The following is a 27,825-nucleotide window of genomic DNA, read 5'->3' on the forward strand; positions in this document are numbered from 1 at the left end:
TCTGCCTGGGGAGTACTCGAAGCACACTGGGTTAGATCCAGCACAAAATGATAGCCCCTCGTGCTAAGTCAAACTTACTGCACCGTCACTTGCATTTCCAGTTGCCCAGCACAATAATACAAAGGGAAGAAAGCACATTGTGCTGCATAAGATCTTGTGGATCTGGGCAGAGTCTGTTTATGCTTCGTCTTGTGCATTGCTGGCTCTAAGCCATTATCTGGAAATAATTTTGAATGCCTGAAATGGTTTTGGGGGCAACCAGGAATCACATACCATCACATATGATGGTGTTGAATCAAAAACACCCAGACAGGCAGCTTATTCCAGATTCTTCATTTTGTTTTGTTCTTTAGAGTAAGAAAGATCTTAAGTTATGGCATAGAACAGGCAGCTGAATTTGCAGAAGAGCAGTATCCCCCAAGATGTGCCCAGCTCTGCTTTTTTGGCTGGAATAAATTCAGAAAATTACATTCACCCTTAGAAATCAAACATGCCAAATCTTTGTTTTTTATTCAGATGGCAGAATTGGGGGGGGGGGGGTAGGTTGCCACATGGGAAATGTATGAAAGCAACACTACAGGCCTCTCAGCTCTACAAAGTGTTACGGGGATTGTATGTTATTGCCTCTGTCTCCACCATCTTTTTTTTTTTTGTCCATCCACTGCTGCCTGGGAACCCCCCCCCCCCAAAAAAAATAAAAACCTTGGCCAATCACAGTGGAGAAAGGTAAGTTCGTGTTCTCTTCCTCCCCCGCCCTCAATTGCTCCAGTAATAAAGCTGTTGATTACGGATGCAACACATCCCCTTCCCATTTTCTCAAAGGGTTTCATACCTTGTTGCTTAAATGAAGGTTGTTAATCCACATTCCCTGGCATGGTGCCTGTCTGTACTTGTGTCCCAGAGGAAGGTGCCCTTCTTCCTATCCACGGGTGTAAGGTAGCAGGAGGCAACACAGGAGCAGGGGAAGGTGCTTCTGTTGAAGCGAGCTGCCCACCCTTGAGCAGAACCTTTGCTTCTGAAAGCTCCACATTCAATAGCTTGGATCAAGCTTTATCAGCCTTTCGACCATGGGGTTACCGCGGAAATATTGTTCAAGCTTTGAGGTATCAGGAAGTGATGTCATCTGGCCACAACTCCCTGCCACACCCCCAGGAAGTGAAAGGAGCCTTTGCCAGCAAAGGTTTAAATCAGAGGTAGTCAAACTGTGGCCCTCTAGATGTCCATGGACATCTGGAGGACCGCAGTTTGACTACCCCTGCTTTAAATAGCCAGGGCCCTTCCCCTTCCCTCCCACCCTGGACCATTGTTGGCCACTTTAGGAGGGGGTGGGTCAACCTGCTCAAATAAGAATTAAAAAAAATGTAAATAAAACTTTTCCTCTTCACTCGGAGCTGGAAATGGCAGGCACAAGGTGGGAGGGCTCCCCCCAGCCACCATTTTGACCCCCCACACACACTGTGGTACCAATGAGGGGGCTTCGTGGCACCATATGATGCTGTACTGGGTGAATGCCCCACCTTTGGATCTAGCCAGTCACCTAATCCCTGTGGCAATGAGGTCTCAGGCCTCCTTCCCAGCTGTCTACTCCCCACACCTGAAGGTGCTAATTGATTCCCCTCTTGCTATCTCCCTCCCACTGTTCAGTCTCCCCCTGGAAGAAGAAAGCAGGTGAGTGTCGCTCATCCCCCCCCCCCCTCCACACACGCCCTGGCCTGCCTGCTCCTTTCTCATTGCCTCCTGCACCTCACCTCCCCGCTCGGCACTCCCCCTCCAAATGCTCCCTTCTGCCGCCACCCCTGTCGCCCTCTGTGCGGGAAGCCACTACCGGTCCTCCACCCTGACAACCCATCACTGGTCCACCCCCACCCCCACCCCACCGCACCCCCCGTTATCCTCCCCTCCTGTTGTCTCTGCAGATTACGAGCCAGCAATGGGCCCGGACAAGAAGCGGACGGTCTATCAGATGGCTCTGAGTGAGTAGGGAAAATGGGCTCCAGCTCCCTGGGACTGGGAGACACACCGCAGTCGGCAAAGTAGGAGGTCCTCCTCCAATGGAAGTAGCTCTTTCTCCGGTGGAAGAGTCCTTTAAGCTGGCAGGAGGACCCTGAGGTTTTAGGCTGGCTGTCAACCTTGCCAAGTGGAGTGGCAGGATCCAGGCCGATTTCAGGCAGAGGGAATTTCCCACGGTCCAAGACTGCCAGGTTCTCCAAGAGGTGTGGTTGGGCATGAGATTGATGGGTGGATCTTGGTCAGCCCAGTGGAGCCACTAGCCAGCCTACAGCCTGCTAGTTGCTCGGTTTCTTGTACATTGTGCGGGTTGAGGTAGATCTTGGTCTGCCTGTCAAAGGGGCTTCATTCTGCTCAAGGCCATCTAGGGAAGGCTTTGCAAACCACAAAGTGGGATCCTATCACAGGGTCTTCAGCAAGAGTGCGTACTCAGAGTTGCTTATTAAGAGGTGATCTCACATCCGGACCCTACTTTCTTTCTCTCTACCAATTTAAAACATGCTGCATACTATGAGCACTCTGAAAGCTTTTTCAAGCGTCTAATTTTAACAGCTAGACCATTGAAGCGAGGCAATCTTGGTCCAGGGGTCATTGCAGGGGAGCTGGGAGCCAGAACTCTGTTCTACTGAGAAGCAAGAACCGTGCTGGGGGAAGGGTGGGTTCTCTTTTGAGGGTCCGTAATGGAGCGATTTCCATCTTGTCCCCTTTCCTCCCCATTACAGACAAGCTGGATGAGATACTGGCTGCGGCTCAACAGACCATCAGCGTGGGGGATGGAAGTGGAGGGCTTCCCTCCTTGGGGAAGTCCCGGGGTCCTGCCAAGAATTATTTCTCCTCTGAGGTAGGACAGACAGCCGAGTCCACAAGAGGAGTGTACACACTGGGTGTGGGGTGTGGAAAGGAAGAGCTGAAGAGTGGCATCATGATCCCCTCACAGCAAGGCCCTTCAAAGAGTTGTGCACATTTGCATACTTTTCCCCTTCCCTCCATGGCACCCCTCCCCTTCAGCTGCAAGGAACTGGGGGGCTGCTTTTGTGCTGCTGCAGAAGGACCCATGGAAGCACCGTGCCAAAATTAAGTTGTACTCACAGTATGATGTGCCTGCCTGGGAAAAAAAGCCTTTGGGTTCTGGGCTATCTTTGCAAAAACTTGGAAAACAGGAGGGTGTCCAAAGGATCCCCCCCCACCCTCCCACACAGGGTCAGCTGGATCCATTTTGCTGTCCTGTGCTCTGGAACAGGGATATCAGCTGGTTTTGCTCTATTCCTTGCCTTAGAGACAACCGAAGCTGTTTGGTGTCTGGGAGCATGAGAAAGAAGGCGCTGAATCCGTGGTTCAAATTTCACTTCGTCCCTTAGCTCTCAAGGTGACCTTCTCGGTTCCCTCCACCTGCAAGATGAAGCTATTAATTGTGTTCCATCTTTTGGAGTGGTTGGGCTTACAAGGCAAGGTATGGGCGGTAACAAACAAGCAGAACCATAGAACCATAGAGCTGAAAAGGGCCATACAGGCGTCAGGGGTAGTCAAACTGCGGCCCTCCAGATGTCCATGGACTACAGTTCCCATGAGGTCCTGCCAGCATTCGCGAATGCTGGCAGGACCTCATGGGAACTGTAGTCCATGGACATCTGGAGGGCCGCAGTTTGACTACCCCTGGGCTACCTAGTCCAACCCCCTGCTCCTTGCAGGATCTGCCTGAAGCATCCATGACAAACAAACAAACCGTGCCATGGAATTGTGCATTGGCTGTTGGTATTTTGCCGTGTCTGCATATACCCATTTGGTGTTTTTTGTCTTTTCCTTCAGCCCAGTTTTGACCAGCACCGCCTTGGCCAGGCCAGTTATGAGCGCCCGTCCTACCTACCAGCCAGTCATCCCCCAGGCATGATGCTCCGGCAGAAATCGATTGGTGAGGCAGGGCCTGGAGAGAGGGAAGAAGGCTCCACGGTGGGACCGAAGAGCAGATCGGGGGCCAAATCCTAGGGGGAAGGAGCCCAGTTAGTCATGGGGCTCCCATTACCCCACGCTGGTCTGGGGGTTTGCAGGGATTGTCCCTCGGCGCTCACTGTGAAGGAAAGGAGTCTTTTGTTCATGTGTGCGCAACAGATCAGTGGTGAGAAAAAGTGTCTATGTGTGCTCAGGTTATCGCCACCCAATTGATAGGTCAAGAGTAGGGTTGGGCGCTCCGGCACCTGAAGTGGCCGTTCGCTCCCGACGCAGCCAGTGCCACGGGGTGGGGGGGAGGGGAGGCGCAGAGCACCCAACCCTAGTTAAGAGTAGTAACATTTTATTTATGGCCCACTTTTCCCCAGGGGCTCAGGATGGTTAGCAACATATATATGTAACAATAAAATGCACATATGGTCATTAGCATTATAACGTTGAGTTCTGTTCTCTCTAGAGCAGGGGTAGTCAAACTGCGGCCCTCCAGATGTCGCTGGCAGGGGGCTCCTGGGAATTGTAGTCCATGGACATCTGGAGGGCCGCAGTTTGACTACCCCTGCTCTAGAGAGAGGAGTGGTGTGAACATTGTTTTTAATGCACCGCCCCTCCCCTCACACAGCTTGGGGTGGATCAACACGCTCATCCCACCTGCATAGTCTATGAAATCACAGTTTGTTTATTTATTTACTTAGATTTTTATACTTAGATTTAAGTTTTTATACCTGATAAAGTTGAAACCTTTATCCAAATTGTATGGTACTCCATACGTCTGTTTGATTCATCAATCCGCCTGCTGGTCTGCTCTTTTACTTGGGGTTGAACTTGGAGAAGGGAAACCTCGGGAGGGAGGGAGGGAGGCCTGTAGATTTCATTGGCTGCTAGTTTGCTGATAATTTGGCTGATGTTTTGAGCAGAGAGGCCAGAATTCAATATTGTTTCCAGCCACAGCCCTAGGCCTGGCGGAACAGCTCTGTCGTAAATTCCGCAGACACTGATGTCTCCGGGCAGAGCGTTCCACCAAGCCAGAATCAGAGTCTAGAAGCCCCTGGCCCTGGTTGAGGCTAATTTAATCTCTTTGGGGCCAAGGATCTTCTTGTAGTACAAATAAGCCTGAGTGGGAAGAGATGGCGGAGAGGAGCAGGTTTGGTTAGTCAGTGAGGGGATGGCCGATGAAGCTGCCGCCTGCAAAACTGGTCCTTTTGTATTGTCCCTTCTGATGAGCATCTGCTCTTGGGAATCTCAAGCCAACCAGGGTGTTTCCTGCCAGCTGAGATCTGGAGGGGACGAGGCTAGAACCGGGATCCTCTGCATGCGCAGCGCATGCCCTCCTGTTGAGCTGTGGCCCCTCATGGCGAATCATTGCATGACGGTCACTTCCTTTCCCTTCCCAGGAGCTGCTGAGGATGAGAAGCCCTACCTCGCTCCCCCTCCCATGAAATTCAGCCGCAGCCTTTCGGTCCCTGGTTCCGATGACATCCCCCCGCCTCCGACCACCTCCCCGCCGGACCCCCCGTACAGCACACCCCCCTCAGCATCCGGACGCGCCACCCCCTCTGCCCGCTCCACCTTCAACCCCAGCGCCGAAGCCAAGCTGTATTCGGCTTCCCTGCACCAGGAGTCGTCGTACGAGCCCCCCTCTCGGGCCAGCGCCCGCGACAAGATCTCCCTCTACCGACAAGAATCCGAGCAGGGGGCCGAGGGGTCCACCGCCCGCGGCTGGCGAGGCCACACCCCTGACCTTCGCTACTACAACCTGCCCCCGCGAGCGACCAACACCGCCATGTACGTCCCCACCAAGCCCATGCGCCGGAAGGGGCCGCTGGTCAAACAGACCAAAGTGGAGGATGAGCAACGTCAGCAGCAGGGCGGCGCCACCGCCTCTCAGATGCAGGCGTCGTCCGCGCAGCCCCCGTCGTCCGCCCCGCTGGAGAAGAGCTCCATCCCCATCCCCACCATCATCATCAAGGCTCCCTCGACCAGCAGCAGCGGGCGCAGCAGCCAGGGGAGCAGCATGGAAGCGGAGAGCCAGCCGGAGCCGGCGGTGCCCGTCCCGTCCCTGCAGCTCCACAACAGCATGGACTTCACGAGCCAGTTTGGGGCCGCCTTGGTCGGGGCCGCCCGGCGGGACCGCGAGTGGTACAGCGAGGCTCGCCGCAAGTCGGCCCTCTTCCTCTCCACCGAGCAGCCGGACGACGAGTCCCAGCAGCCCCCGATGCCCCGCCTGCGCCACTCCAAGTCCATTGACGAGGGCATGTTCTCCAGCGAGCCATACATCCAGCTGAACATGGTGCCTGGCTACGGCGGGGCCAGCGCCACAGGAAGCAGTTCTGGTTACCTCCAGTCTCGCGCCGCTAAAGCGTACGGGGCCAGCACCACCAGCGCCTTCACCTCTGTGTGCTCCAGCTTCCTGCCGCAGCTCCAGCCCCACTCCACCCCTCTCATCCACCCGCTGACCGGCAAGATTTTGGATCCCAGCTCCCCCCTGGGGTTGGCCTTAGTGGCTCGCGAGCGGGCCCTGAAGGAATCCCAGTCCCAGCAGGAGAGCCGGGAGGAGAGGCATTCGCGTCCATCCTCGCCGCGCTTTGGGGAGGCTCCGAAAACTCCCGAGTCCCCTGGCAGCTCCATCCTGCGCCTCTGGGGGACTCCGGAGCAGCAGCAGCAGCAGCAGCAGCGTCCTGCCTCGCCACGGAAAGAGCCAGAGAGCCCCCGGCATCGCTTGCCCGAGCAGCAGCCTCCACCCCCTGCCAAAGCAGCTCCTTGGGAAAAGCGGCCGGAGGACGGGGAGAAGTTGGAGCTCCACGTGCGTTTCGTGGAGAACTGCCGCCCGACAGAGGAGGAGGAAGCGGCTCACGAAGGGGGGAAAGTTGAGGTGGCTGCACCGCCCCCGCCCCCCGAGCGTGTTGCGGAAGAAAACGGGCTGCCTCTGCTCGTGCTGCCCCCGCCCGCCCCCTCCATCGATGTCGATGACGAATTTGTCTTCACCGAGCCACTCCCGCCGCCCCTCGAGTTCTCCAATAGCTTCGATAAGCCGGAGTCCCCCCCCAAAGCGCCCAACGAACTGCCCCCAGCGGCCGCCCCTCCACCCGCTCCCCCCGCGCCGGCCACCTTAGACTCCACTGCCTCCAGCTTGACCTCCTACGACAGCGAAGTGGCCACCTTGACCCAAGCCGGGACGTCTGAAGCCAAGGAAGCCCCCCACGTCAACTTTTCTTCGGTCGTCTCGTCCATCGCCATCCCCGCAGCAGAGGCCCCGGAAGCTGTGACCGACTCCGGCATCGAGGAGGTGGATAGCCGCAGCAGCAGCGACCACCACTTGGAGACCATCAGCAGCGTCTCCACGCTGTCCAGCATGTCCGGGGAAGGCACGGAGCTCCTGGACACGTACATCACCTATTTGGACGGGCAGGCCTTCGGAGGAGGCGGCGGAGGCGGCGGCAGCGGGGGGCCGGAGAAGAGCCCCTTGCAAACCAAGCTGCGCTCTCGGCCCTTCCCGGGCCGCTTGCCGGTGGCCACCCCCACCAGCTCCACCATCTCGGTCTCCGCGTGCACGGAGAACATGTTCGCCCTCACGCCAGCCCCGCCCTACCACCAGCAGCCAGCCGCCGCCGAGCCAAGCAAAGAGCTGCAGCGGAAATCCCCGACGCTGCCCTGGGAGGAGCCCAAGGCCTCGCCCATGTCCACCATGAAGGCCAGCATCATCAGCGAGCTGAGCACCAAGCTGCAGCAGATGGGGGGCGTGTCGTGGTCGCGGCCGCCCGACGCGGTGGCACCCTTTAGCTCCGAGAGACCCAGCTCCCTGCAGAGGCAAAGGTATTAGGCACCTGGAGCAGGAGGAGGAGGAACAGGAAGCAGGAAGCCAGCTCCGTGCATGCCGCATCTCGTGTTTCAGTTGGGTTTGTCTCCTTTTCTCATTCTCCCGTTGATGCTTGCTTTTTGCTTTGATTTGTTTTTTTTACCACCATTACATTGTTTTGATGTGCTGGCCAGTCCGGGGGAAGGGAATCCCATGCCAGCAGCACTTCATGTTTCATGCACAGATGAGGGTGGAGGCAGGACACAGTTTTGGCACCGACTCTTTGTGCATCTCGCCGCTGGCCCTCTGGTTTACACGTGCAGACCATGTTGCATGTGCCCCCTGTTGGGAGCGCATGAAGATCAACCTAGATCAACTTCCCTGCTAGGTGCACACTTCAGCCTTTCTCTGTGTTTGCATCCCAGTCTGTGCAGAGACTATGAAGGCGTGTACACATATGTTCACATATACAAAGTTCCTGGCCAGAGAATACTTTCTGCACAGAGCTGTGTGCCGATGAGCCGCAGGATCATATGTGTGAAACTGGTTTGGTCCCCTTAGACCAGGGGTAGTCAAACTGCAGCCCTCCAGATGTCCATGGACTACAATTCGCTGGCAGGGGCTCATGGGAATTGTAGTCCATGGACATCTGGAGGGCCGCAGTTTGACTACCCCTGCCTTAGACCGTGAGTTTCAGTAGTTTTTGCCCTTGTCTGGCATCAGCTCTTCCTGGGTCTCAGGGCGAGAAAGTCTGTCTGGGCTTAAGTGATGTCCGTTTAAACTGCAGGTGCCAAGGACTGTTCCTGGGACCTTCTGCAGGCAAAGTGTATTCCCTACCTCTGTCCCTTGCCCGACAAAACAAGTCAGCACGGGTTTTCCAAGAGTTTCAGAATACAGCCCAAGTCTCCAGCAGAGCTCCGGGCTTGACTAAACCTGAGGCTGAATCTTCTTGCGGTGTGTGCTCTCGTCCCTGAGTTGCACATCTGTACATGTTGAGCGCAGAGTCCTGTAGGGTGTATTCTCACGTATGCGATGAATTTCCCTGGGGGCTTGGAGGAGGGTCTCAGGGGCTTGCTAGCAATACTCAGAAATTAAAAATGAGCTCTAAACTGCCTCCCAGGGTTTCCCTGCAGCTGTTCATTGCAGGGGAGAATTAATGACGGACAGATCTGCTTCTAAGGGAAACTGGTGCCCCAGTGTTGATCTCTGCACTAAGCAATCCTCAATGAGCTTCAGGTTCCCTGGAGGGCAGCTTGAAAGCCCCAAGTGGGATACCCCCTGAGGCCATGAGTCTTAGAGGCTCCCTGGGCAAGGAGCAATGTGTGGTCCGTTGGACCTGGAATGGCAGGGGTCAAGCTACGATCTATTAACTTTATGAAACCCTCCGCACAACCCGCCCTTCTGTCTGTACCAGGCCACGCTTGTCTTTTCCTTGCTGCTGTTGCTGCGTCATGTTGGCCTGCGTCATGGTGGCCTCCCCCCCCCCCCCAAGTAGGCCAGGGTAGGCACCTTGAGCCATAGACCCTGCCAGTGCACATGAGCCTGTAGGGACACCCATGCTGGCAGAGGGGGGTCTCCTCCATTCAACATGGCCCCATTGCTGACTTTTATTTGCTCCATTCCGTCATTCATCCGTAGCCCCATCCACGCTGCTGGGAGAAATTGCTGCTGTTCCTCCAAATTTAGCAGGATCGGACAAAGAGAAGTTGGGGCATCCGTGACCAGCCCGTGTAATCAGAGGGGTTGGCTCTCCGGTGTTTTGAGGGAAGTGGATGGAGGGGGTGGTCTCATACGTTGTTTGGGGGGAGGGGGGGAGAGAGGGAACTGTGTGTAAGAAAGAAACTGAGTGGTCCTAGACATGTCCACACAATGTACGTTGCACTGCATTCACCAGGGAGAATGCAATACTTCCTTTGCATTGCAGCTGCAGGGTTAGTGGATTTTAGCAGGAGGGATTATGACTCCTGGGCTCTTTGAGATAGAGGTCAGCAAGTCAGAAGCCCTGGAATGGGAGTGGGAAAGTCCTGAATTGGAGCAAATGAGAGCATTTGTGGAGCAAAAAGGGAGAAGGCCATCCTTATTTTCAGGGGCCACCAGGCCATCTCTCTCCTTCCTCCAAATGGCTCAGTTTTAAAATTCCAAAAAGAAAAAGTTACAACTTACGATGCCTTACAGTATTTAGAATTATAGAGTTGGATAGTACCTCCTGGGTCATCTAGTCCAACCCCCTGAACTATGCAGGACACTCACATCCCAATCACTCATCTACTGTAACCTGCCACCCCCTTAAACCTTCACAGAATCAGCCTCTCCGTCAGAGGGCTATCCAGCCTCTGCTTAAAAATCTCCAAAGTTGGAGAATCCACCACCTCCCGAGGAAGCCTGTTCCACTGAGAAACCGCTCTGTCAGGAACTTCTTCCAGATGTTTAGACGGAATTTCTTTTGAATTAATTTCATTCCATTGGTTCTGGTCTGTCCCTCCGGGGCAAGAGAGAACAACTCTGCTCCATCCCCTATATGGCAGCCTTTTAAATACTTGGAAGATGGTTATCAGATCCCCTCTCAGTCATCTCCTCTCTAGGCTAAACAAACCAAGCTCCCCCAATCTTTTCCTCATATGTCTTGGTCTCCAAACCCCTCACCATCTTTGTTGCCCTCCTCTGGACACGTTCCAGTTTGTCTACATCCCTGTTCAACTGGGGTGCCTAAAACTGAACACTGTACTCCAAGTGAGGCCAAGCCAGAGCAGAGTAAATCTATACTTATTCTAAAGAAATACAGAGAGTAAACATCAAAACTGCCATTGCAATATCACAAAGTCATCATTTGAACAGAAGAGAACAATGTAAAACGCTTTGAGTCCCCAGTGGGGAGAAAGGCCCGATATAAATAAATAAACTTGTATCCTTAACAATCTCCAAATTAATCCCATGGATATAAATTCTATTTTTCTATTTAGTTATTTTGTTTGTTTATTTATTTATTATTAGATTAGATTTCTATACTGCTCTTCCATAGGGCTCAGGGCAATTCACGTACAACATTGCAGGGGTAATACATGGAACAGTCTGAATCTATAATAACACAGTCATAAAATAACACATCAGCAACAATCCAACAGTGGATCTAAATCAACAGAACTCCAATGGCTTTGGTCAGTGATAATATAACAACAACAACTTAGACCGTTCAGGTCATGGAGGGCGTTTCAGAGGGGGGGGGGCAGTGGATGTTGTTGAGTCCGACTCAAGCAAATGCAGAATTGTTGAAGTTCTGTTACAAAAATGAGCTACAGTAGAATGACACTAATGTTATATACAGTTCTGGTTTCCCAATTAAAAAAAAACAAAACAGCTCCAGCTGTCTGAAGAATATGCTTTTTTAAAATGCATCCCTCTTAGTTGTGCTACCTGTGATAATTCTGATAATTCCACCATATTCTATTCTACTACTCTCTCCTTTTCAGACGCAAAATGAGTTTGCAGCTGAGCCAGCAGTTGCCCATGCCCATGTACCCAGTTTGGGTACATACATGAGTTAACTAGTGCATGAGTTAGCTAGAATTTCTTCCCCTTCTGCATACATAAATCTAAGCAAGACTTCAATCCAGGTTTTGTCTGGGAGTCTAACACAGTTTGACTCAGGCATCTAAGTTTGAATGTCATAGGTAATGAGTTAGTTACTAATAAAAAGATCCCTGCAGGAGGGAAGGATGGGAATTTGCGAGACCGTGTGCATGCTGGCTTCATGCCTGTTATGTGCAACCTTTGAACGCCCCCTTGTTCTGTTGTTCTGCATCGTGCAGGGGTTGGACTAGAGGGCCCTGAAGGTTCCACCCAACTCTGGGATTTTATGACTACTGCAGTGTAATTTCTAACATTATGAATTCAAGGGAAATATTTAATTTGGGGGGAGAAAGCCCTTTAAAAATACATGCTCTTGTGCAAGCCTAGTATCCCAGTCTCCGTCTAGACCAGCCTGGTTTCTATGTAGGCTACTTTATAATAGTAGGATCAGAAAATACTAGTTAATTTTTTTCTCCCGGCAATAAAAATACCAAAAATAAAGCAACATAACTCTGTATTTGTGGCCACACTTTCCAAAAATATAATTTGTGGGACTTTCTTAGTTTCAAAAGAAAGGGGAAAAGGTGAACATCTTCTAAAAGTGTTTGAAGCTACCTAAGGAAGTTGGTGGTAGTAATTTCATGTCCCACAGCAAGCAGGATAATGTCGCACTACACATATCTGTTCCACATAATATATTTCTGGTAAGGCCTAGGAGGAGGAGCTGGTCTCATGGCTTAAGTGCCACTCAGCACGTAACACCCATTCAGGGTGACTGTCCCGCCCCTGAGTGCCTCCTTCTCCAACTGGCTTGCCTGTCTGTCCAGCAGCCAGCCAATCACCTTCCATTCCCCACCCCTGACCACCCCCTCCTCCTCCCATTTCCTTCAGGGGCTTGGAGGCTGCAGAGCCCTGCTGTGTGAGAGCTGACCCTGCTGGTGAGTTCCCTGCCTGGGGCCTCCAGCCTTTCCAGGTCCTGGGGGGAGGGAGAGGCCATCCACAGAGTTCTTCCACCACCCCCACCCCATCTAGCGCCTGTTGTATTCCTGAATGCAACGGGCTTGGCCCCCAGTATAATAAATAAAATAAAATTGTTGATTTAGGTCATTTGTACCCTGCTTCTCCAAAAAAATATACCCAAAGTGGTTTACAGTATAAATGGGTAGGGGAAAAAATACAAAGAAAGCAGACGGCAAGAATAACCAAAAAAACAACTAGAAAGAGCCAATTCCATAAAGAGGCTCATTGGTAAAAGAGACTCCTAAAATGCAACAATATGAACGAAAAGCAAAATAAATCCACCCGGCACTTAAATCTTACAGTACTAGGTAGCACAGGGAGGGAAGAATGTCCCACACCATATGTAGTTTATAGAGCAGGGGTAGTCAAACTGCGGCCCTCCAGATGTCCATGGACTACAATTCCCAGGAGCCCCTGCCAGCATTCGCTGGCAGGGGCTCCTGGGAATTGTAGTCCATGGACATCTGGAGGGCTGCAGTTTGACTACCCCTGTTATAGAGGTTGCTGCAACATGAAGTGACGGTCCGTGACTGCAGTGTCTTTTTTAGAACAATTTCTTGGACAACAGATTATTGGCTGTGACCCCAAGACAGTTGAAACACCCATGATCAGCAGCAGTAGAAGGTGCGGGAGTCTAACAAAAGAGAGTCCCAACACTGGTGCCCTCTTTGTGAGATTCCAGAGGAGGCTGCGAAAATGAAACTACAGATCCTTGTCTTACCATTAAGTGAGGTTCTTGCTTTCACCATCCCTGGTGTGAGGCTTACTAATAAAAGCAGCAAGCAAGGCACCATATCTTGTTTCTTCCTAAGGAAGCTTGGTATCAGCATGAGAGGTATCCAGATAAAAGTCTTCCTTAGAAATACAACACACACACACACACACACACACACACACACACTTGGCAGCATGGGAGCTGCATCAGCCAGATAGAGTTCCAGAAGTAGCTCAGCTGAAAGGCTGATGCTGACCAGATGGGTCTTTCCCAGCAGAATCAGCACCCTGTAAAGCTGTGATGGTTCTTTTGGTGCCTGGGAAGTGGGCCAGGATCTGTAGAAATGTGGCATAGATAGAGCCTTCATCTATGAGAAAGAATTTGCCTTCGTTATTAAATGCACTAAAAGTCAATAAGGTCATGTCGTCTGCCCTTAAAGAGAAGGATGACCTGGAACGGAATCCATGAAGCCTCCTGGGTGAGATTGCTCATGATCATGGGTTGACTGCCCCTGCTCTAGGCAGTCCTCTTCAGCCTTAGGATGGGGAGGCCCACTGCCCTCCTCCCGGCCTCTCAGCCTAACCCCACCTCATTGGGTGGTTGCATGCGTTCAGTGGAGGATGCCCTGAAATTCCTGAAGGTAAAAACGTGATTGATAAGAGAGCAAGCCATCCTAAAAACCCCACCCCCACCTTTCTCCCCCTCTCATTCATCTTCAGCGGTTTCCTCGAAAGTCAAGTATTTTACACACCCTTTCTTCCAAAGATCATAACCAACAGTCGTGTGTTTTGAACCAGTAACCAGCTGTTTCTGAACTCAAATCCCAATTGGGTCCAAAGCAGCTCTGATAGGTTTGTTTTAAATTCCGGAAGAATGGGGTCAGCCCAGCTTTCTTTCTGACATGCTAGTATTTTAAGATGCTGGTGGCTGGCAAAGGACTGTTCAGCCATGCAATCTGTCCTTCTCGGCACTCTAGAGCAGGGGTAGTCAACCTGTGGTCCTCCAGATGCCCATGGACTACAATTCCCATAAGCCCCCTGCCAGCATTTGCTGGCAGGGGGTTCATGGGAATTGCAGTCCATGAACATCTGGAGGGCCACAGGTTGACTACCCCTGCTCTAGAGGAAAAGGTTTTCCATTTGGTGATTTAAAAAAATTTATCCTGGGTCTTGCCTCTACTGCTTTTCTCGTAGTTGTCCCATGCCTCGGGATGCACAACCCAACCCTAAACGTTTTCAGGAGAGATTCCAGTCCAGCTACCAGGGGGCAAAGACCCTGTTAACTGTAGGTCAAGGAATCTTTTATCGAAGAAATGGCACACTGTCATCTCCTAAAATCAGAGCAGATAAACCTGACTTCTGTATCAAGTCAGATTCACATGTCTGTCTGGTTCATCACGTTCTGCCCTGAATGGCAGTGACTTTCCTGGGTCTTGGGCAAATAAAGTTCTCCCCCAAAGCCTGTAACCAGAAATCCTTTAAGACTGGAGATGCCAGGGATCAAATGTGGGATCTGCGGCTTACAGATCAAGCACTCTACCACCGAGCTGCAGATTCTTTCTAATGTGTTCTAGATTTGGACTGGAGAACCAAAGTTTGTAGGGACTTAGAAAGCGGAAACTTTGGTTTCCCATCCTAGAGTCAGAAAGGTTTTTGTGTTGAAAATTGGAAAGTTCTTGGAATAGGAATGCTTGATAGGAGTCGACCAAACCTCTGAACTGTGGAATGGAATCCTAGCTGAACCATAAGTAGGTTAGGGGAACTCTTGCTTGAGTTTTGAAACGATCCCTTGTCTTGTGTCACGTTTGCCACGTCTGTGATTTGTCTTTGCCATTTGTTGCCATTCAGTTGCCCCCTATAAACTACCTTGTCTGACTGCTGCCATAGCCCATGACCATCTCAGCCGAACCAGTGGGGGAAATAATGCCAGAGGCTGCAAGCAAGTCCTGCCAAATGTTAAATAATGGACCTGTGGGGAACCCCAAAAAAACCATGGAGTAGATACTCTAAAGCAAGGGTGGGCAAACTGTGGCCCTCCAGATGTCCATGGACTACTATTCCCACGAGCCCCTGCCAGCTGGCAGGGGCTCGTGGGAATTGTAGTCCATGGATATCTGGAGGGCCACAGTTTGCCCACCCTTGCTCTAAAGGCCCATGTGCACTGAGTGTGTGCCGTGCCTACCACAGCTTGCCCCTTGGGTCCTCTTGAGAGCGCCAAGAGTTTCCACGCCTACCACTGGTGACACCTGGCCGAGGGCACTGCACACAATTCCGCTGCTCCACAGAGTTGTGGAGAAGGACTGCCCCATGGAAAGGCCTCCTTTGTGGATCCTGCCCTTGGATCTAGAGACGTGCAACTCGATATTGCCCATGCAGTATTTCCGGGATCAGATTGGTAGCGGAAAGCTCCCTCTGGCAATTCCTGTATTTGCATTCCGGTAGTTGCACTGCTGATGTGATGCTGCCCATGGGCAAGAGTGGTCCTGTAAAGGGCTGAAGTCCTGCGGACAGGCTGGGAGTCAGGGTGCCCCTCTTCCAGCCTCATCGGGGAAGGCGCTTCAACAGGTGTCGTTTTGAAAGGGCACGATTCTTGTTTTCGTAAAAGGATTCCCAATATAGTAACAAGCCTCCCAGTATTTTATGGAAACCGTAATCGTGCCCTTCCTCATTGTCCAATAGAGAATTAAAAGGATCACTTTTGCAAGACTCACCAATGTTTGGCCCCTCCATTTGGGTTGCAAGAACTTCTGAGGGCCAAGTCCCCGTGACGCCCAGCCCTGTAAGCGGGTGGGGGTTTCTTTTGAGTAGTCTTTTTATACTCTTCATCCAAAGCTGGGTTTTGAGCCGAAAGTTTGTTAGGAAGAGGGGGATTTGCCACTGTTACAGTTTCCTTAATTTTATTGCATCCAAAATTGCTACAGGAAGTTGCTGCTTGAGGTTTGCAAGGAGTGGGATATTGGTCTCCTTTGCTACTAACAGTTTTCCTGAGCAAAGAGTGTCTCCCACCCATCTCCCCAGGTACAAAAACTGAACTGTTGACCCTAATTGTCATTTCCTGTTGCTTCTGTGAATAAAATAAATCATGCGAAATGCACCAACAGTGCATTGCATATGTCAGTTTACTCTTTGGATTTGGGGTCTAGCAGTGGGAAAGCGTCTCTCGTTTGCCCGTTCCGGCATCAGACCTGGCTTTGTGGGAGGGGAAAGGGGGTATTGGCTTGGGTAGCGAGTGCGAGGGACGATTCCAGCCCCAGTCTCTTCCCACAGGGAATAGGGTGGATTCTAACATGCTCTTGTTCCTTATCTCTTTCCTCACAGGCTCCCCGATGAGACGTCCCCTTCACTGATTTCCTCCAAGCCTGTAAGCAGCCTTTTCCACAACTGGCCTAAGTCTCCCCAGGGCAAGCACCCCAAAAGTGTGGATTTTGACATCCGCCCGGCCCTGCGGCGTGCCCCGAGCCCAGCTGCCCTGCCCAGTGAGCACAAGATTAGCCCTGCTCCCCGGCCCTCCTCCCTCCCCATCCTGCCTTCGGTGCCCATATACACAGGCGTCTTTGATCTCCGCGGCTCGCCCACTTCCGGGGGCGAGCACCCTTTCCCCGGCTTCCCTTCGGGCAGCCGCTCCCTGTCTCCTACCCACTTCCTGCCACCCGCCACGGACAAGCCGTTCGGCTCCAAGCCGCTGCCTTTCTGGACCAAGTACGACGTGGCTGACTGGCTGGAGTACCTGAAGCTGGGGGAGCACCGGGATCGGTTCCTGGACAACGAAATCGACGGCTCCCACCTGCCCTCCCTCACCAAGGAGGATTTCATTGACCTGGGCGTGACGCGAGTGGGGCACCGCATGAACATCGCCCGAGCCCTCAAGTTCTTTCTGGAGAGGTGATGGGGGAAACTGCCCTGCCCCGGGGAGCCTCTCGCCTGAATGTACAATGGACCTCCACCACTGGGGAGAAAAGCAAAATGAGGTGGAGGGGATGCAGCTGTGGGGCTGGGCATGAGGGAAGCTGTCAGGAGAGACCTATGGGTGAGGGTCAGGGAGGGCAGGGGGAGGATCCCACCCCTCCCTGCCTGGCAGAAAGACGCTTTGAGAAGCTCACCAAAGCCTGCCTGTGCACTTTCCTCTTGCGTTGCCATGTCGCCAGCCGCTGGTTTTGCTCATCCGACAGCTGGTACCAGCACTGCGTGTGAACCTGTGTGCATAAGACCCTTTCCCAGGCACTCTCCCTCTATAATCTTTTCATTCCCCCACCAACTTAACAGCTTGTTCCGACACTCGCATTGCTTCCTCTCCCGGGTGTCAGTCCCCTGCGTCCAATCTGTAAGGCAGCCGAGGCCTGCCCCACCACCTCTCCTCGCGTTGCTCCGCGGCTGTCATTTCACACTTCTGCTGCTCAGGCATGCTTCTGCATTCAAAGTCATGCAGCCGCAGTAACAGCTTGCCCTGCGCGTGTTCGCAATTGCCCAGGGTTGTCAAGTACTCTGCATTTGAAATAACAAATAGCAAAGCTACAGTTTGGTTGCCTATAGAAATTTCAGCCTAGCTATAAAGATTCCTTTCCCAGCACGCTTCCAGGATTAGTTTTACAAGTTATAGGGGTGGGGGAACTTGCTGCCTGTTTTTAGAAACTAAAGCCATGTTTTTCAGTAGGTAGTGCCAATTTGCGCAATGATGAATTACCTAAAGCCAACGGCTGTGCTGCCCTGACTCTTAAACCTGAGCCCCTTAGTGGCTTGCTGGATGCGACATGCATCTGTGGTGGTCCACGCTGGCTTCCTTCTCCCACACCATGAATGTGTACCTGGGTCACATGACTCTGTCAGGATGGGATGTTAACAGTGAAACCAGTGGCAGAGGTTTTCTCTGGATGCTTCTCCCCACGTGCAGCTCACAAATGGCCCTGCCAGCAGAAAGGGTCTGTCGCTGGAGCTGGGGAGTTGCCCCTCCCATGGGGGGAGGTCCCAAATCAGTCTTATGAAAGGCTGAAGCCGCTCAGGTCTCACCTCCACCCCAAGGTAATTCACGACTGCAGCCTAGATAGGGGATACTGGCTCAAGGGGGACCCACCTAATCAACCCGTTCCAACACTGGTCATCTCATCATGGGGAAAGCATGAGAGGTGCGGATCTGGTGCTGGACAAACCAGAGTATCTTAATGGGCTAGAACAAAATCAAGGGGCATCTTTTAATTTAGTTTTATTCTGGGTACCACCGGACTCAAACTTTCTCTAGCTGCTTCAGGCCCACAAGGCTACCCAACTAAATGTAGCTTCATTGCCTGGAGTTATCAGATGAGGGGGCTCGGAGAAAGAATGGGTCATCTCCCCCCTAGCCTATTTTGCTCCATTTGGCCCAACAATTTCCATGCCCTATTAGAAAAAGAATTGGGGGAGTGGACCTGAGTGGCAGCCCAAGCTGGACAATGTCTCAAAGGAACATCACCTGCTTCGGTTTCTATGAGCACACCAATTCCACCGTGACTCAGGAGCCAGTAATGGTGCCCATATGGTTGAGTGACAGCTGGCTTCCCAAGCAGAAAATTTGCTCATGAAATGATTTTATACACAAGACCTTGACAGGCCTTCCATGTGCTCCTAGGCAGATTTGCACCCTTTCTAAGTCAGTGAAAGTAAACAGAAAGAGTGCCAACTCTGCTGAGGAAAAAGCCAAACCAGGCATTTGGTTTGTTTGCACTTGGTGCAAGTTTTGGAAATAGTCCAAAATACTGTGTTGCAAAAAGAGCACAAGTGCTTAATGGGAAAAGGCCTGCTAGGTCTTGAGTATAACATGGGGTATGCAGAGAAAAAACTGTGATGGTTCTATATTTTGAGCTTGGCCCACTTGAGATGAAGCAGCAACACATACCCTGGCTGCCATGTAGCCTATTGCTGTAGGACGCCTGGTGCCCTTCTGGGTCATGGACATGGACTAACTCCACTTCTGCTGTAGCTTTTCCCTGAGATGTTACTTGGCTAGCAGATCCAGAGGTCACAACCTTGAAAGTCACTTGGTGAGCTTTTTCCCAGGGAGAGGAGGTGAGCTTGCATGGGTGGGAGCCCTGAGTCCAAAGCTGATTTGCAGACACAATCGTGAGGGCATTTCCGCACCCGTTCAATGTCACAAAATGCTTACCTTACGTAGTCACTAAATTCAGGCCTCTCCGTATGATGTCGCCAACATCCAGTGTCTGAGCAGTAACTGGCCGGCTACATCCTCCATTTTAAAGCACTAGTTGGGGAATCGCATAAAGTGGATTTAGCACTAACTGCTAGAGAGCAACCAGCAGGGGGAAGGTATGGAGGCTAAAACGCACCAAAGATGCCTACCCCTCCCTTTTCCCCAGGAATGGGAATTTCTTTTTTTAAAGGTCTAACTTCCCGGAGCAACAAATAGGCAGACAAGTGTGTAGGTGATGCCCAAAATAAATTTCCCCCCCAAAGTTGTGACACAAAGCATGCCTCCAAAGTTTCCCCTCCCCCTCCAAATCAAGAACGTGATTAATTTTTTTAAGTATCAAGACTCGTGATTCCATAAGGGGTGATGTTCAAAAAGCACTATGCATCTATGATTAGATGCATAGGTGTTTAAATGGAGAACTATGAATTTTTAAAATAAAAAAAAATAGTGGACATTGTGAGATATTTAACACAAGGAGAAAGGGCATTGGCTGCCTGGCTTGATTGACAGGCGGAAGAGTCTCATATAAAGTGTGTTGCTCTCTTCTGCCATTGCCAGCAGGCGATGTGGAGGGTGAGAAGTGCAAAAAGGTGAGGAGGGGCCGGGAGGCGCAATAATGATTAGCGCTATACCATTCAGCTGGTGTAACACTATTTTTGCCAACGTGCAGAAATGCCCTGGATCACCTCTTTGTTCAGCAGTAGCCTTGTAATAGCCCACCTGTCTTCCCTCTTTAACTGCAAACCAAGGACTTCTGTGTTGGGTACATCAAGTAGGCTGCAGACGAGAAGGCCACCACAGAGTTTGCTTAGCCACACCAAAATTCAGGACGAGCTGGATATTAGCCTCCCCAGAGAATGACAGAGTCACAAAAGTGTCTTGTTGGCCCATCTGTTCCACAGAATAACTCTGCAACCTAAGTGAATTCCAGAGAAGGTCTTCTCCGGCGATGATCCTCCAGGGTTCAGTGCAGCCAGACAGTCAACCACCAAGGCAGGACCAGCTGTCTGGGTGTCAGGCTCAAAGAATCTGTCTCTTCAGAGAATTAACTCCTCCAGTGAAACCAAGCAGAAGTCCAGCATCACCATTGGGCCTCGGAGGAAGTTGGATGTGACTCATGAAAGATTATGCAGAAATAAACATGAATGTTCCTTAAGGTCTGGGGAAGGGCTGTGACTCAGCACATTAGCCTCTGCTTTTCGTGCAGAAGGGCCTTGATTCAATCCCTGGCTTCTGGTAAAAGGGCCAGACAGTAGGTGTTGTGCCAAACCCCTCTCTGCCTGAGACCCTAGAGCAGGGGTAGTCAAACTGCGGCCCTCCAGATGCCCATGGACTATAATTCCCAGGAGCCCCTGCCAGCATTTGACAGGGAACGGGCTAGGGGTGTGGTTGCCAAGCTTTTAAGGGCTGCTGTGGTTGCCAAGCTTTTAGGGGCTGCTGCCCCCTGGGTGCCCAAGCCACATCCCTAGTGCCCTCAAATGCACACACACAACTCTTGCCTGGTGTTGGGTCTACTGCAAAAAAAGGAAAAAGCTACATTGCCTACGCTTTTTGGGTGGTTGTGCAGCAGCCATATTTTAGTCTGGAAAATATAAGTTCCTTGTTAAACTCATTTGTAAAAACTGAATTGGGTCTGCGTTGGGGAGAAAGATGAGAGAGAGAGAGAGGCAATGGAGGAGAAGGCTCTTCCAGCCTCCCCAAGATGGGGACACTTAGACAAGGCTTGCTAGTTAAATTCTTGGGGTGGAGCCTGGGAAGCAGGAGTATGGTCCCATCCAGCCCTCCTTCTGAATCTCATTTTCTCCAGGGAGCTAAGCAGGGTTGATCCTGGTCAGCAACTTGGATGGGAGACCACTAAGGAAGTCCACGCGATGGCAAGCCACCTGGGAACATCTCTTGCTAGGAAAAGGCAGCCACAGCAGGAAGAGGCCGGCTGCTGCCCCTCCACCACCTGCCAGTTCCTCACTGCCCCAGTATTTCCCACTGCCCCCAGGGAGTGTACCACCCACTTTGGAAACCCCTACCCTGGAAGCACCACCGAATTGCTTGGGTTGCAGTGACCCTTCAAGAGAGGGTGCAAATTACAGAGAATCGTAGATTTAGAAGGGACCTCCAGTGTCGTCTGCACAATGCAGGAACTCACAACTACCTGCCCACCCACTCACAATCTGCCCAAGCTCATAATATCAGCATTTCTGTTAGATGACTGACTAGCCTCTGCTTAAAAACTTCCAAAGGAGGAGAACCCACCACTTCCTGAGGAAGCCTGTTCCACTGAGGAACCCCTCTAACTGTCAGGAACTTCCAAATGCTTAGCCAAAATTTCTTTTGAATTAATTTCAACCCATTGGTTCTGGTCCAACCTTCTGGGGCAACAGGAAACAACTCTGCTCCATCTTCTACAAGACAGCCCCTCAAGTATTTGAAGATGGTTATCATGTCACCTCTCAGACGTCTCTTCTCCAGGCTAAACAGACCAAGCTCCCCCAACAGCTCCCCCAACCTTTCCTCATACGCCTTGGTCTCCAAACCCCTCACCATCTTTGTAGCCCTCCGCTGGACACTGTAGTTTATCTACATCTTTCTTCAGTTGTGGTGCCCAAAACATCCCAGATTGACAATATTTAATGCTCCAAAGAGTACAAACAGCCCTGGGCATGCTCCTTGTGCTTATGGTGTGGCCCACACCTACATGCTTGCTGATCCATTCTAGTGCATCCTTTTCCATGCTCAGGTTTCACAAGCAACATTTATCCTCATTTTAGAAGTTCACGGCCTCCCATGTGCAAACAGATATATAACCACCACCCTGCATTGCTTATTTCTGTACCCTGGGAATGGGCAAAAAGAGCCCTTTTTTGCCAGTTTGGGGAGCTTCTTTTGCGTTCTTCTGTTGGGTAGAGATGGTGGCAAACAGATGATTCTGCTCCAGAAAGCTCAGTTTGTGCCAAGGGGCTGGAAGAGGGGAAAATTAAGCTGTAGGTTGGGAGCTCCCCTCACTCTGGGTCTCTCCTGCTGTCGGCATTGTGTGCTCGCCCTGGCCCTGGTCCTGGGGGAGAGGGGGCTTGGATACTGACCATACCTGTGCTGTGGACGGAGCTTCCCTCATCCCCCCACCCAGTGCTCAGCTGCCAAAGAAACAAAAGAGCTCAGCATCAAAGGGGATGCTCTGCTAATGTGTGTGTCCCCCCCCCCCCGAATTGCAGCCATTTGGACACCAGGGCCCAGTTCACAGACTGCTTTTCCCAGGCTGCGGAGGGTGGGTGGGGATTCTCGCTGCTGCTTGTTGCTGGGGGGTCCTCGGTGCATTGCTCTGTCCAAGGGGAGTGGAAAGGGGGGAGTTCCTGACCCCCCCACCCCCCAAACTCCACGTCAGGGATTTATGAGCTGTGGGGACATGCGCGGGGACTTGTCCTCTGACCGCAGGCCTCGTGGCTGGCCCCAGTTCACTCTTAGATCTACAGCTAGCCACCGCCACGCCCACTCTGGCTGTGCCACACAGCTGACCATGCCCTCCGCCCCTGCCCCCCTTGAACCGTACTTCTGTGCCATGCAGCTAAGCCCTTCCCATGACCGTGTGGCGCAGCACGCTGCTTCTCTGAGCCACGCCACGTTTTTTGTACTACGTGGCTCCCATCACCCATGTGCCCATGCTCCCCGCTGGGTTACCTTGCCAATCTGACACCTGTCAAGGCCAGCAACGTACCCTTCCCTTCATGACCACAAGATTAACCCAGGCATGCAAAAAATATATATAATTAATTAATTAAAAACTGGTGGTAGGCCCCAGGCGAATAAAGTGTATGTGGGCAGCCAGGATATTCACAGAACCTTAAGAAGTTTTGACTTTGCTTTTATTCAAAGAAAGGGAATCTCTAGCCCTTCACGGCTGGGAGTGGGAAAGTGCGCCATTTCTCAAAAGATGCAGGCAAGACTGCGGGAGGTCCCAGCCACAAGGGTGAGCTCCTCTGGCAAGAGTCCCCCCTGTAGGTGTCCCTGCTCCCCCTCTGGCCTAGAATCCCAAGGGGGACCCCTCGCCAGAGACACATGGCTGCTTGGGCCATCCTGGGCGCAGGGGCGGAATTCCAAGGTGGTCAGGGCCGTAGGGAGACAGGAGGGAGGGAATGCCAATGATTCTCCAACTGCGGTTGGTAAGCCGAATATTGGGTTGCAACTCCTCGGGACTGGGAACGTCGGAGAGGGGAACCCAGAAACATACCCAGGGAATTGTATAGCTAGGGAATTGCTGATCCCCACTGTGGGATGGTTGGTGAATGTCCTCCAGGCCACGCTGAACTCTGGAGATGTTTGGTGGAAGGATCTCTTGGGCGTGAAATTGGGGTCACTGTGGGTGGGCAGGTAATTGTGAATGCCCGCATTGTGCAGGGGGTTGGACTAGAGGTACCCTGGAGGTCCCTTCCAACTCTATGATTCTAAGCCCGCTGGGTCTAAAAACAGTGAGTTTTCAGTTCCTAAAAGAAGTTTCTGAACCTCTGAGGTTGGCTAGAACTGAAGGAAGGGAGGAGCCAGTGAGCCATTTGGGTGCAAGAGCCTGGGCAATCCTACAGATTTCAGAGATGTCAAGGGGTGATTGGGCAGTACCTGTGACACAGGCGATGTCCATCCAGCAAGCTCCATCCTTTCGAATGGAGCTGAGCATCTTCACCCGATTTGCATGGCTGGGTTAACCCTTCCAGTGCCATGGCTCTGTGCCACGTGGCTTTTTGTGCCTCCCTCTCAGGATGCCTCCTCGCCACGTAATGCCCCCACCTTTCCTTCTCCCGTGGTGCTCCTCTCCTGTCCTTGCCCCTTCCCAATGTGCCACGTGGCTATTCCCACTGTGCCTCCAAAGCCACAACTCAGTCCTGCGTGGCCTCCCCTCCCGCCCCAGTTTCGGACACGTGGCTGTCGCCTGTCCCCCCTGCATCCCGACGGCCACCGAGGCCACACTGCAGCACCGGGTGGTGTCCCCCTCACTGTGTGGTGATGACCTGTGCCGCCGACATTGCGCCTCTGCGCTGCCAGTTTAGCGGCCATCTTTTTAAAGAAAAAAAAAAGGGCTTTTGTCTCGTCTCCTCGGACTGGCCGCCTTGGCTCCTCCTGTCCCTTCGGCCCCGACAAGGGAGCGAAACGAAACAAACCAATTTTAGAATGTCTTCCAAAACGATGATGTTGCCGGGAGGTGGGGACCGAGCTCTCCTCTCCATGACAGGCTGCTGGGGCCTGTGCTGCTGTTCTCCGCTCTCCGCTCTGGCAGCCTTGGCAATGCACCTCCCAACTCGGGGAAGGACGGGCACTTCGCCCGGGGAGAGAGGGGAGGAGGCAGGAGAGCCAGGGGGTGGGTTGGGGGGGGGGAAGAAAGGGCCAGATCTCCTGAGTTCTTCAGCAGAAGGATTGGCACCTTAGTAAGAAGTAGCCGGGCGGATGCCTTAGGATGATGCGTTGAATGTACAGAGATGGCTGGAAGGGTTTTGGTGGGCAGGAAGGGGAGCGGTGGATAGCTGGGCCCTGTGTCTTGAAGCCATGAGCTCTGGTGACCGAGGGATTGTTTTCTCGGTTGTAGAACAGGGAAGGGGACAGTGGATCTAGCCCCTCCATGGGGCCATGCCTTTGGCAGAGGACTCACTCTTGAGTGTAGAGTTGAGGGAAGAGGAAAGAGCTTGCCTGGGACAGCCCTGTGCGCTGCAGGGATATAAGACAGAAGGACTGGGGTTTTGTACTCTGCTTTTTACTGCCCAAAGGAGTCTCCAAGTGGCTTACAGTCACCTTTCCACTCCACCCAATGGATACCCTGTGAGGTAGGTGAAAGACCTGGAAGTGGAGCTGCATGTAGAGGAGGAGTGGGGAATCATACCCAGTTCTCCAGATTGGAAGCTGTGACAGCCAGCTGGCTCTTGGGGGGGGGGGGTGGACTACAGGCCTAGGAAGCCATGAATGGGGGTGAAACAGGGCACATCTCCTGAGTCACCCAGAAGTGAGGCTGTGGCTCCGAAGGAGAGTGTCTGCTTGGCATGCAGGAATTCCCAGGTACAGCACCCAGTGTAGCCAGTCCAGGGCAGTAGGTGAGGTGTGTGAGGGCTGCTGCCAGTCTGAGCAGGCAATACCGGCCTTGATGGACCAAGGGCCCATTCAGTGGGAGGCAGCGTCTCGCTAGTCCGGTGGAAGATGGAAGGGTAGCTGCTGTTGTGAAGACTCCGAAGTTGTAGGTCAGAACCTAAGACATCTGTGGGCCCGTCTGGAGGCATTCCAGAATACTAGGCAAGGAGATGGAGCAGTTGGCCGCGGACTCTGGCTATTTCAGGCTACTGGGTTGGTGGGGGAAGCAGGAGGCTGGACTCCTGAGTCTCTGACGGGTTGGAAGAATCGTGCTGTCCATCAGCCGCCGGACGCAGGCCTGGGCCATCAGGGGAGGTGGAGGCTGGTCCAGGAAGAACCGAGAACCGCAGCATCGACTCCGCTTGCCTTAATGTCCTGACCGGAACTGAATGGTGTGACGCTGACTTTGTGATTCAGGGATCCGTTCCCTGGGAGTTATTGGGGAGGGGGGAGGGGGTGGTAATGCCTGCATCCGACAGGGTTGTGTTTTGATTTTTTGTGGTTGCCGGGTGGGACGGGCTACAGGGAAGGGGGTCGGTACTCTCCCCTCCACCCTCCTCAAACCCTCTCCCATGGTGTGGGTCTCCCAAGGTTTATTCTTGCCCTAGCACCCGGCCTTGTAGCACCCGGGTGCGATGTATCATAGACTTCTCCCTCCTGCCCCAAACCACCCCACCCGTCTCTCGGAGAGAACCCAGGACTCCCATTGCCAAGAGCCAAGCCTCTGGCCTGCGATGCCACCCGTTCTGGAACCCGCAGGAACTCCTGATCCACGAGGCATTGATCCCAGTCACTCTAGAACCCCACATTCTTCCTCACTCTCCAGAACCCTGCCTGATTCTGGATCCCTGCTCTACAGTCCAGCTTGGTTCCTGGTCCAAGAGGCCGTAGCTTTCCCATCTCTCATGCTGCCTCAGAGCCCGCCAGGGTCCCAGTCCCCACTCTGGAGTCCATTTGGGTCCCCTGCTGGGAGGACTGGCTCCCATCATGGTAGAAACCCCCTCCTACCTCTCACGTTCTAGAATCCAGCCTGGCTCTTCTCTTTCCTCTGGCAGAAAGACTGGCTCTCCATGCCCACCTGCACTTTAAAACCCAGAACCCAGGAATCCTGGATCTCAACTTTCCACTCCTCTCTTCCCCCGTTCCCTGCCCCCCCCCCCTCGCCCAGGAAGAAACGGTACCTCTAGGAAACCTCACTCCGTGGGCAGGAACTCTGGAGATGAATGTAAACAAACCCAGTGTGGCCTCAGCCCACTTGATGGCCAGATACACACACACACACACACACACTTTCCCTTCCCCTCCTCCTCCCCCCCCCCCCGTATCCCCCTCTACCGAACCCCCTTGTCCTGGGCCGGAGGCCCATTCTTTGCCTCCAATGCCTGTGCAAAGCAACTAATGTAATTTAATGATTTTATTTGCAAATATAAACTCTATGGGATACAGAGGCCCCTCCTCGGTGCTTTTGCATTGATGGTGTCTGTGTAACAGAGTGAAAGAGCATGCAGAGCATGCAGTGCGCTGTCGTCTTGGGGAAGAAGGGATGCTTTGGCCTTCGTGGCCCAAAGAAAAGCAAGAGGTGCGGAGGAGGCATTCGGCCTCGGTTTGCCCATTTCTTCTGTGGTGCTCTAGGTCTGCAAAAGGCAACTGGGTTTCGTTTTCTGTCCACTGCACAGTCACCGGATCTGCCCGTCTCCCCGCAGTCTCAATGGTTGCGATGCGCTCCCTTTTTTGCAGGCGAATCTGGGTTGGGCCCGGCTGGATGTTTGGATGGGAGACCTCCAAGGAACACCAGGGTCGTGCACTGGCAACCCACCTCAGAACACCCCTTGCCTTGAAAACCCCACGGGGGTCACCATAAGTCAGCGGTGACTTGGCTGCTTGTTTCACCATCACACACCCCAGTTAAACACAAGAAATGGGAAGGTGGGGTGACATATTTGGAGTCCCTTTACAAGCCCGTACAATTGTTATCCGCCTGTTCCTCCAAGGAGATCAGGGTGGCATTCATGAAGCAGCCTTCCTGATTTTTTTCTCCAGCGACCCTGCGAGGTGGTCCGGCTGCACTGAGGGGCCTGGCCCACGGACACCTGTGAGCTCCATGACGGAGGGGGTTTGAATGCAGGTGTCCAGCTGCTGCCCCGCTCTCTAGGCCACCCAGGCATCCTGAAGCCCGGGCATCCTCTCACAGTCACATAGTGATCCCTCTTGTGAGAAGCAGCCCAGGCCGCTGGCTCCTGCTGCTAGTATAAGACAGGTCTGCCTTCTCCAGCCACCTGACCGGGGAACACAAGGAGTTCTGGCAGGCTCTCTCAGCCAAGGTTTCATGAAACCCTGGGGTTTCTTGGCGGCCCTGGAAGGGTTTCCCAAATGGACGGGCGTTAATTTATATATATACTAGATTTAAAGCCCATTTTAATTGAAAATAAAATGGGCGCTAGATGCCATAGGACCCGGGCCCGACTCCCAAAGGCTTCTGCGTAGGCCTGGACTGGATCTGTGGAGC

At 52.7% G+C, this 27,825-nt stretch overlaps 1 protein-coding gene across 5 annotated transcripts in view; it reads left to right on the top strand.

Annotated features, from left to right (window-relative positions):
- The window catches only part of SHANK1 (SH3 and multiple ankyrin repeat domains 1), a 105,499-nt gene extending 78,735 nt beyond the window's left edge, over positions 1-26,764 (top strand). For 2 of the 5 annotated variants that reach the window (XM_077315674.1, XM_077315677.1), the window contains 6 exons: positions 1,645-1,668; positions 1,917-1,973; positions 2,730-2,848; positions 3,814-3,916; positions 5,343-7,761; positions 16,364-26,764. In XM_077315674.1, coding sequence (XP_077171789.1) covers positions 1,645-1,668; positions 1,917-1,973; positions 2,730-2,848; positions 3,814-3,916; positions 5,343-7,761; positions 16,364-16,931 — 3,290 coding nt within the window. In that variant the 3' untranslated portion in view covers positions 16,932-26,764. Of the gene's footprint in view, positions 1-1,644; positions 1,669-1,916; positions 1,974-2,729; positions 2,849-3,813; positions 3,917-5,342; positions 7,845-16,363 lie in introns of all 5 variants that reach the window. The other 3 variants (XR_013227117.1, XR_013227118.1, XM_077315675.1) reach the window with 3 other exon arrangements.
- Positions 26,765-27,825: the final 1,061 nt, after the last annotated feature.

Source organism: Paroedura picta, chromosome 16 (genome assembly GCF_049243985.1).
Source record: "Paroedura picta isolate Pp20150507F chromosome 16, Ppicta_v3.0, whole genome shotgun sequence".
Taxonomy (NCBI): Eukaryota; Metazoa; Chordata; class Lepidosauria; order Squamata; family Gekkonidae; genus Paroedura; species Paroedura picta.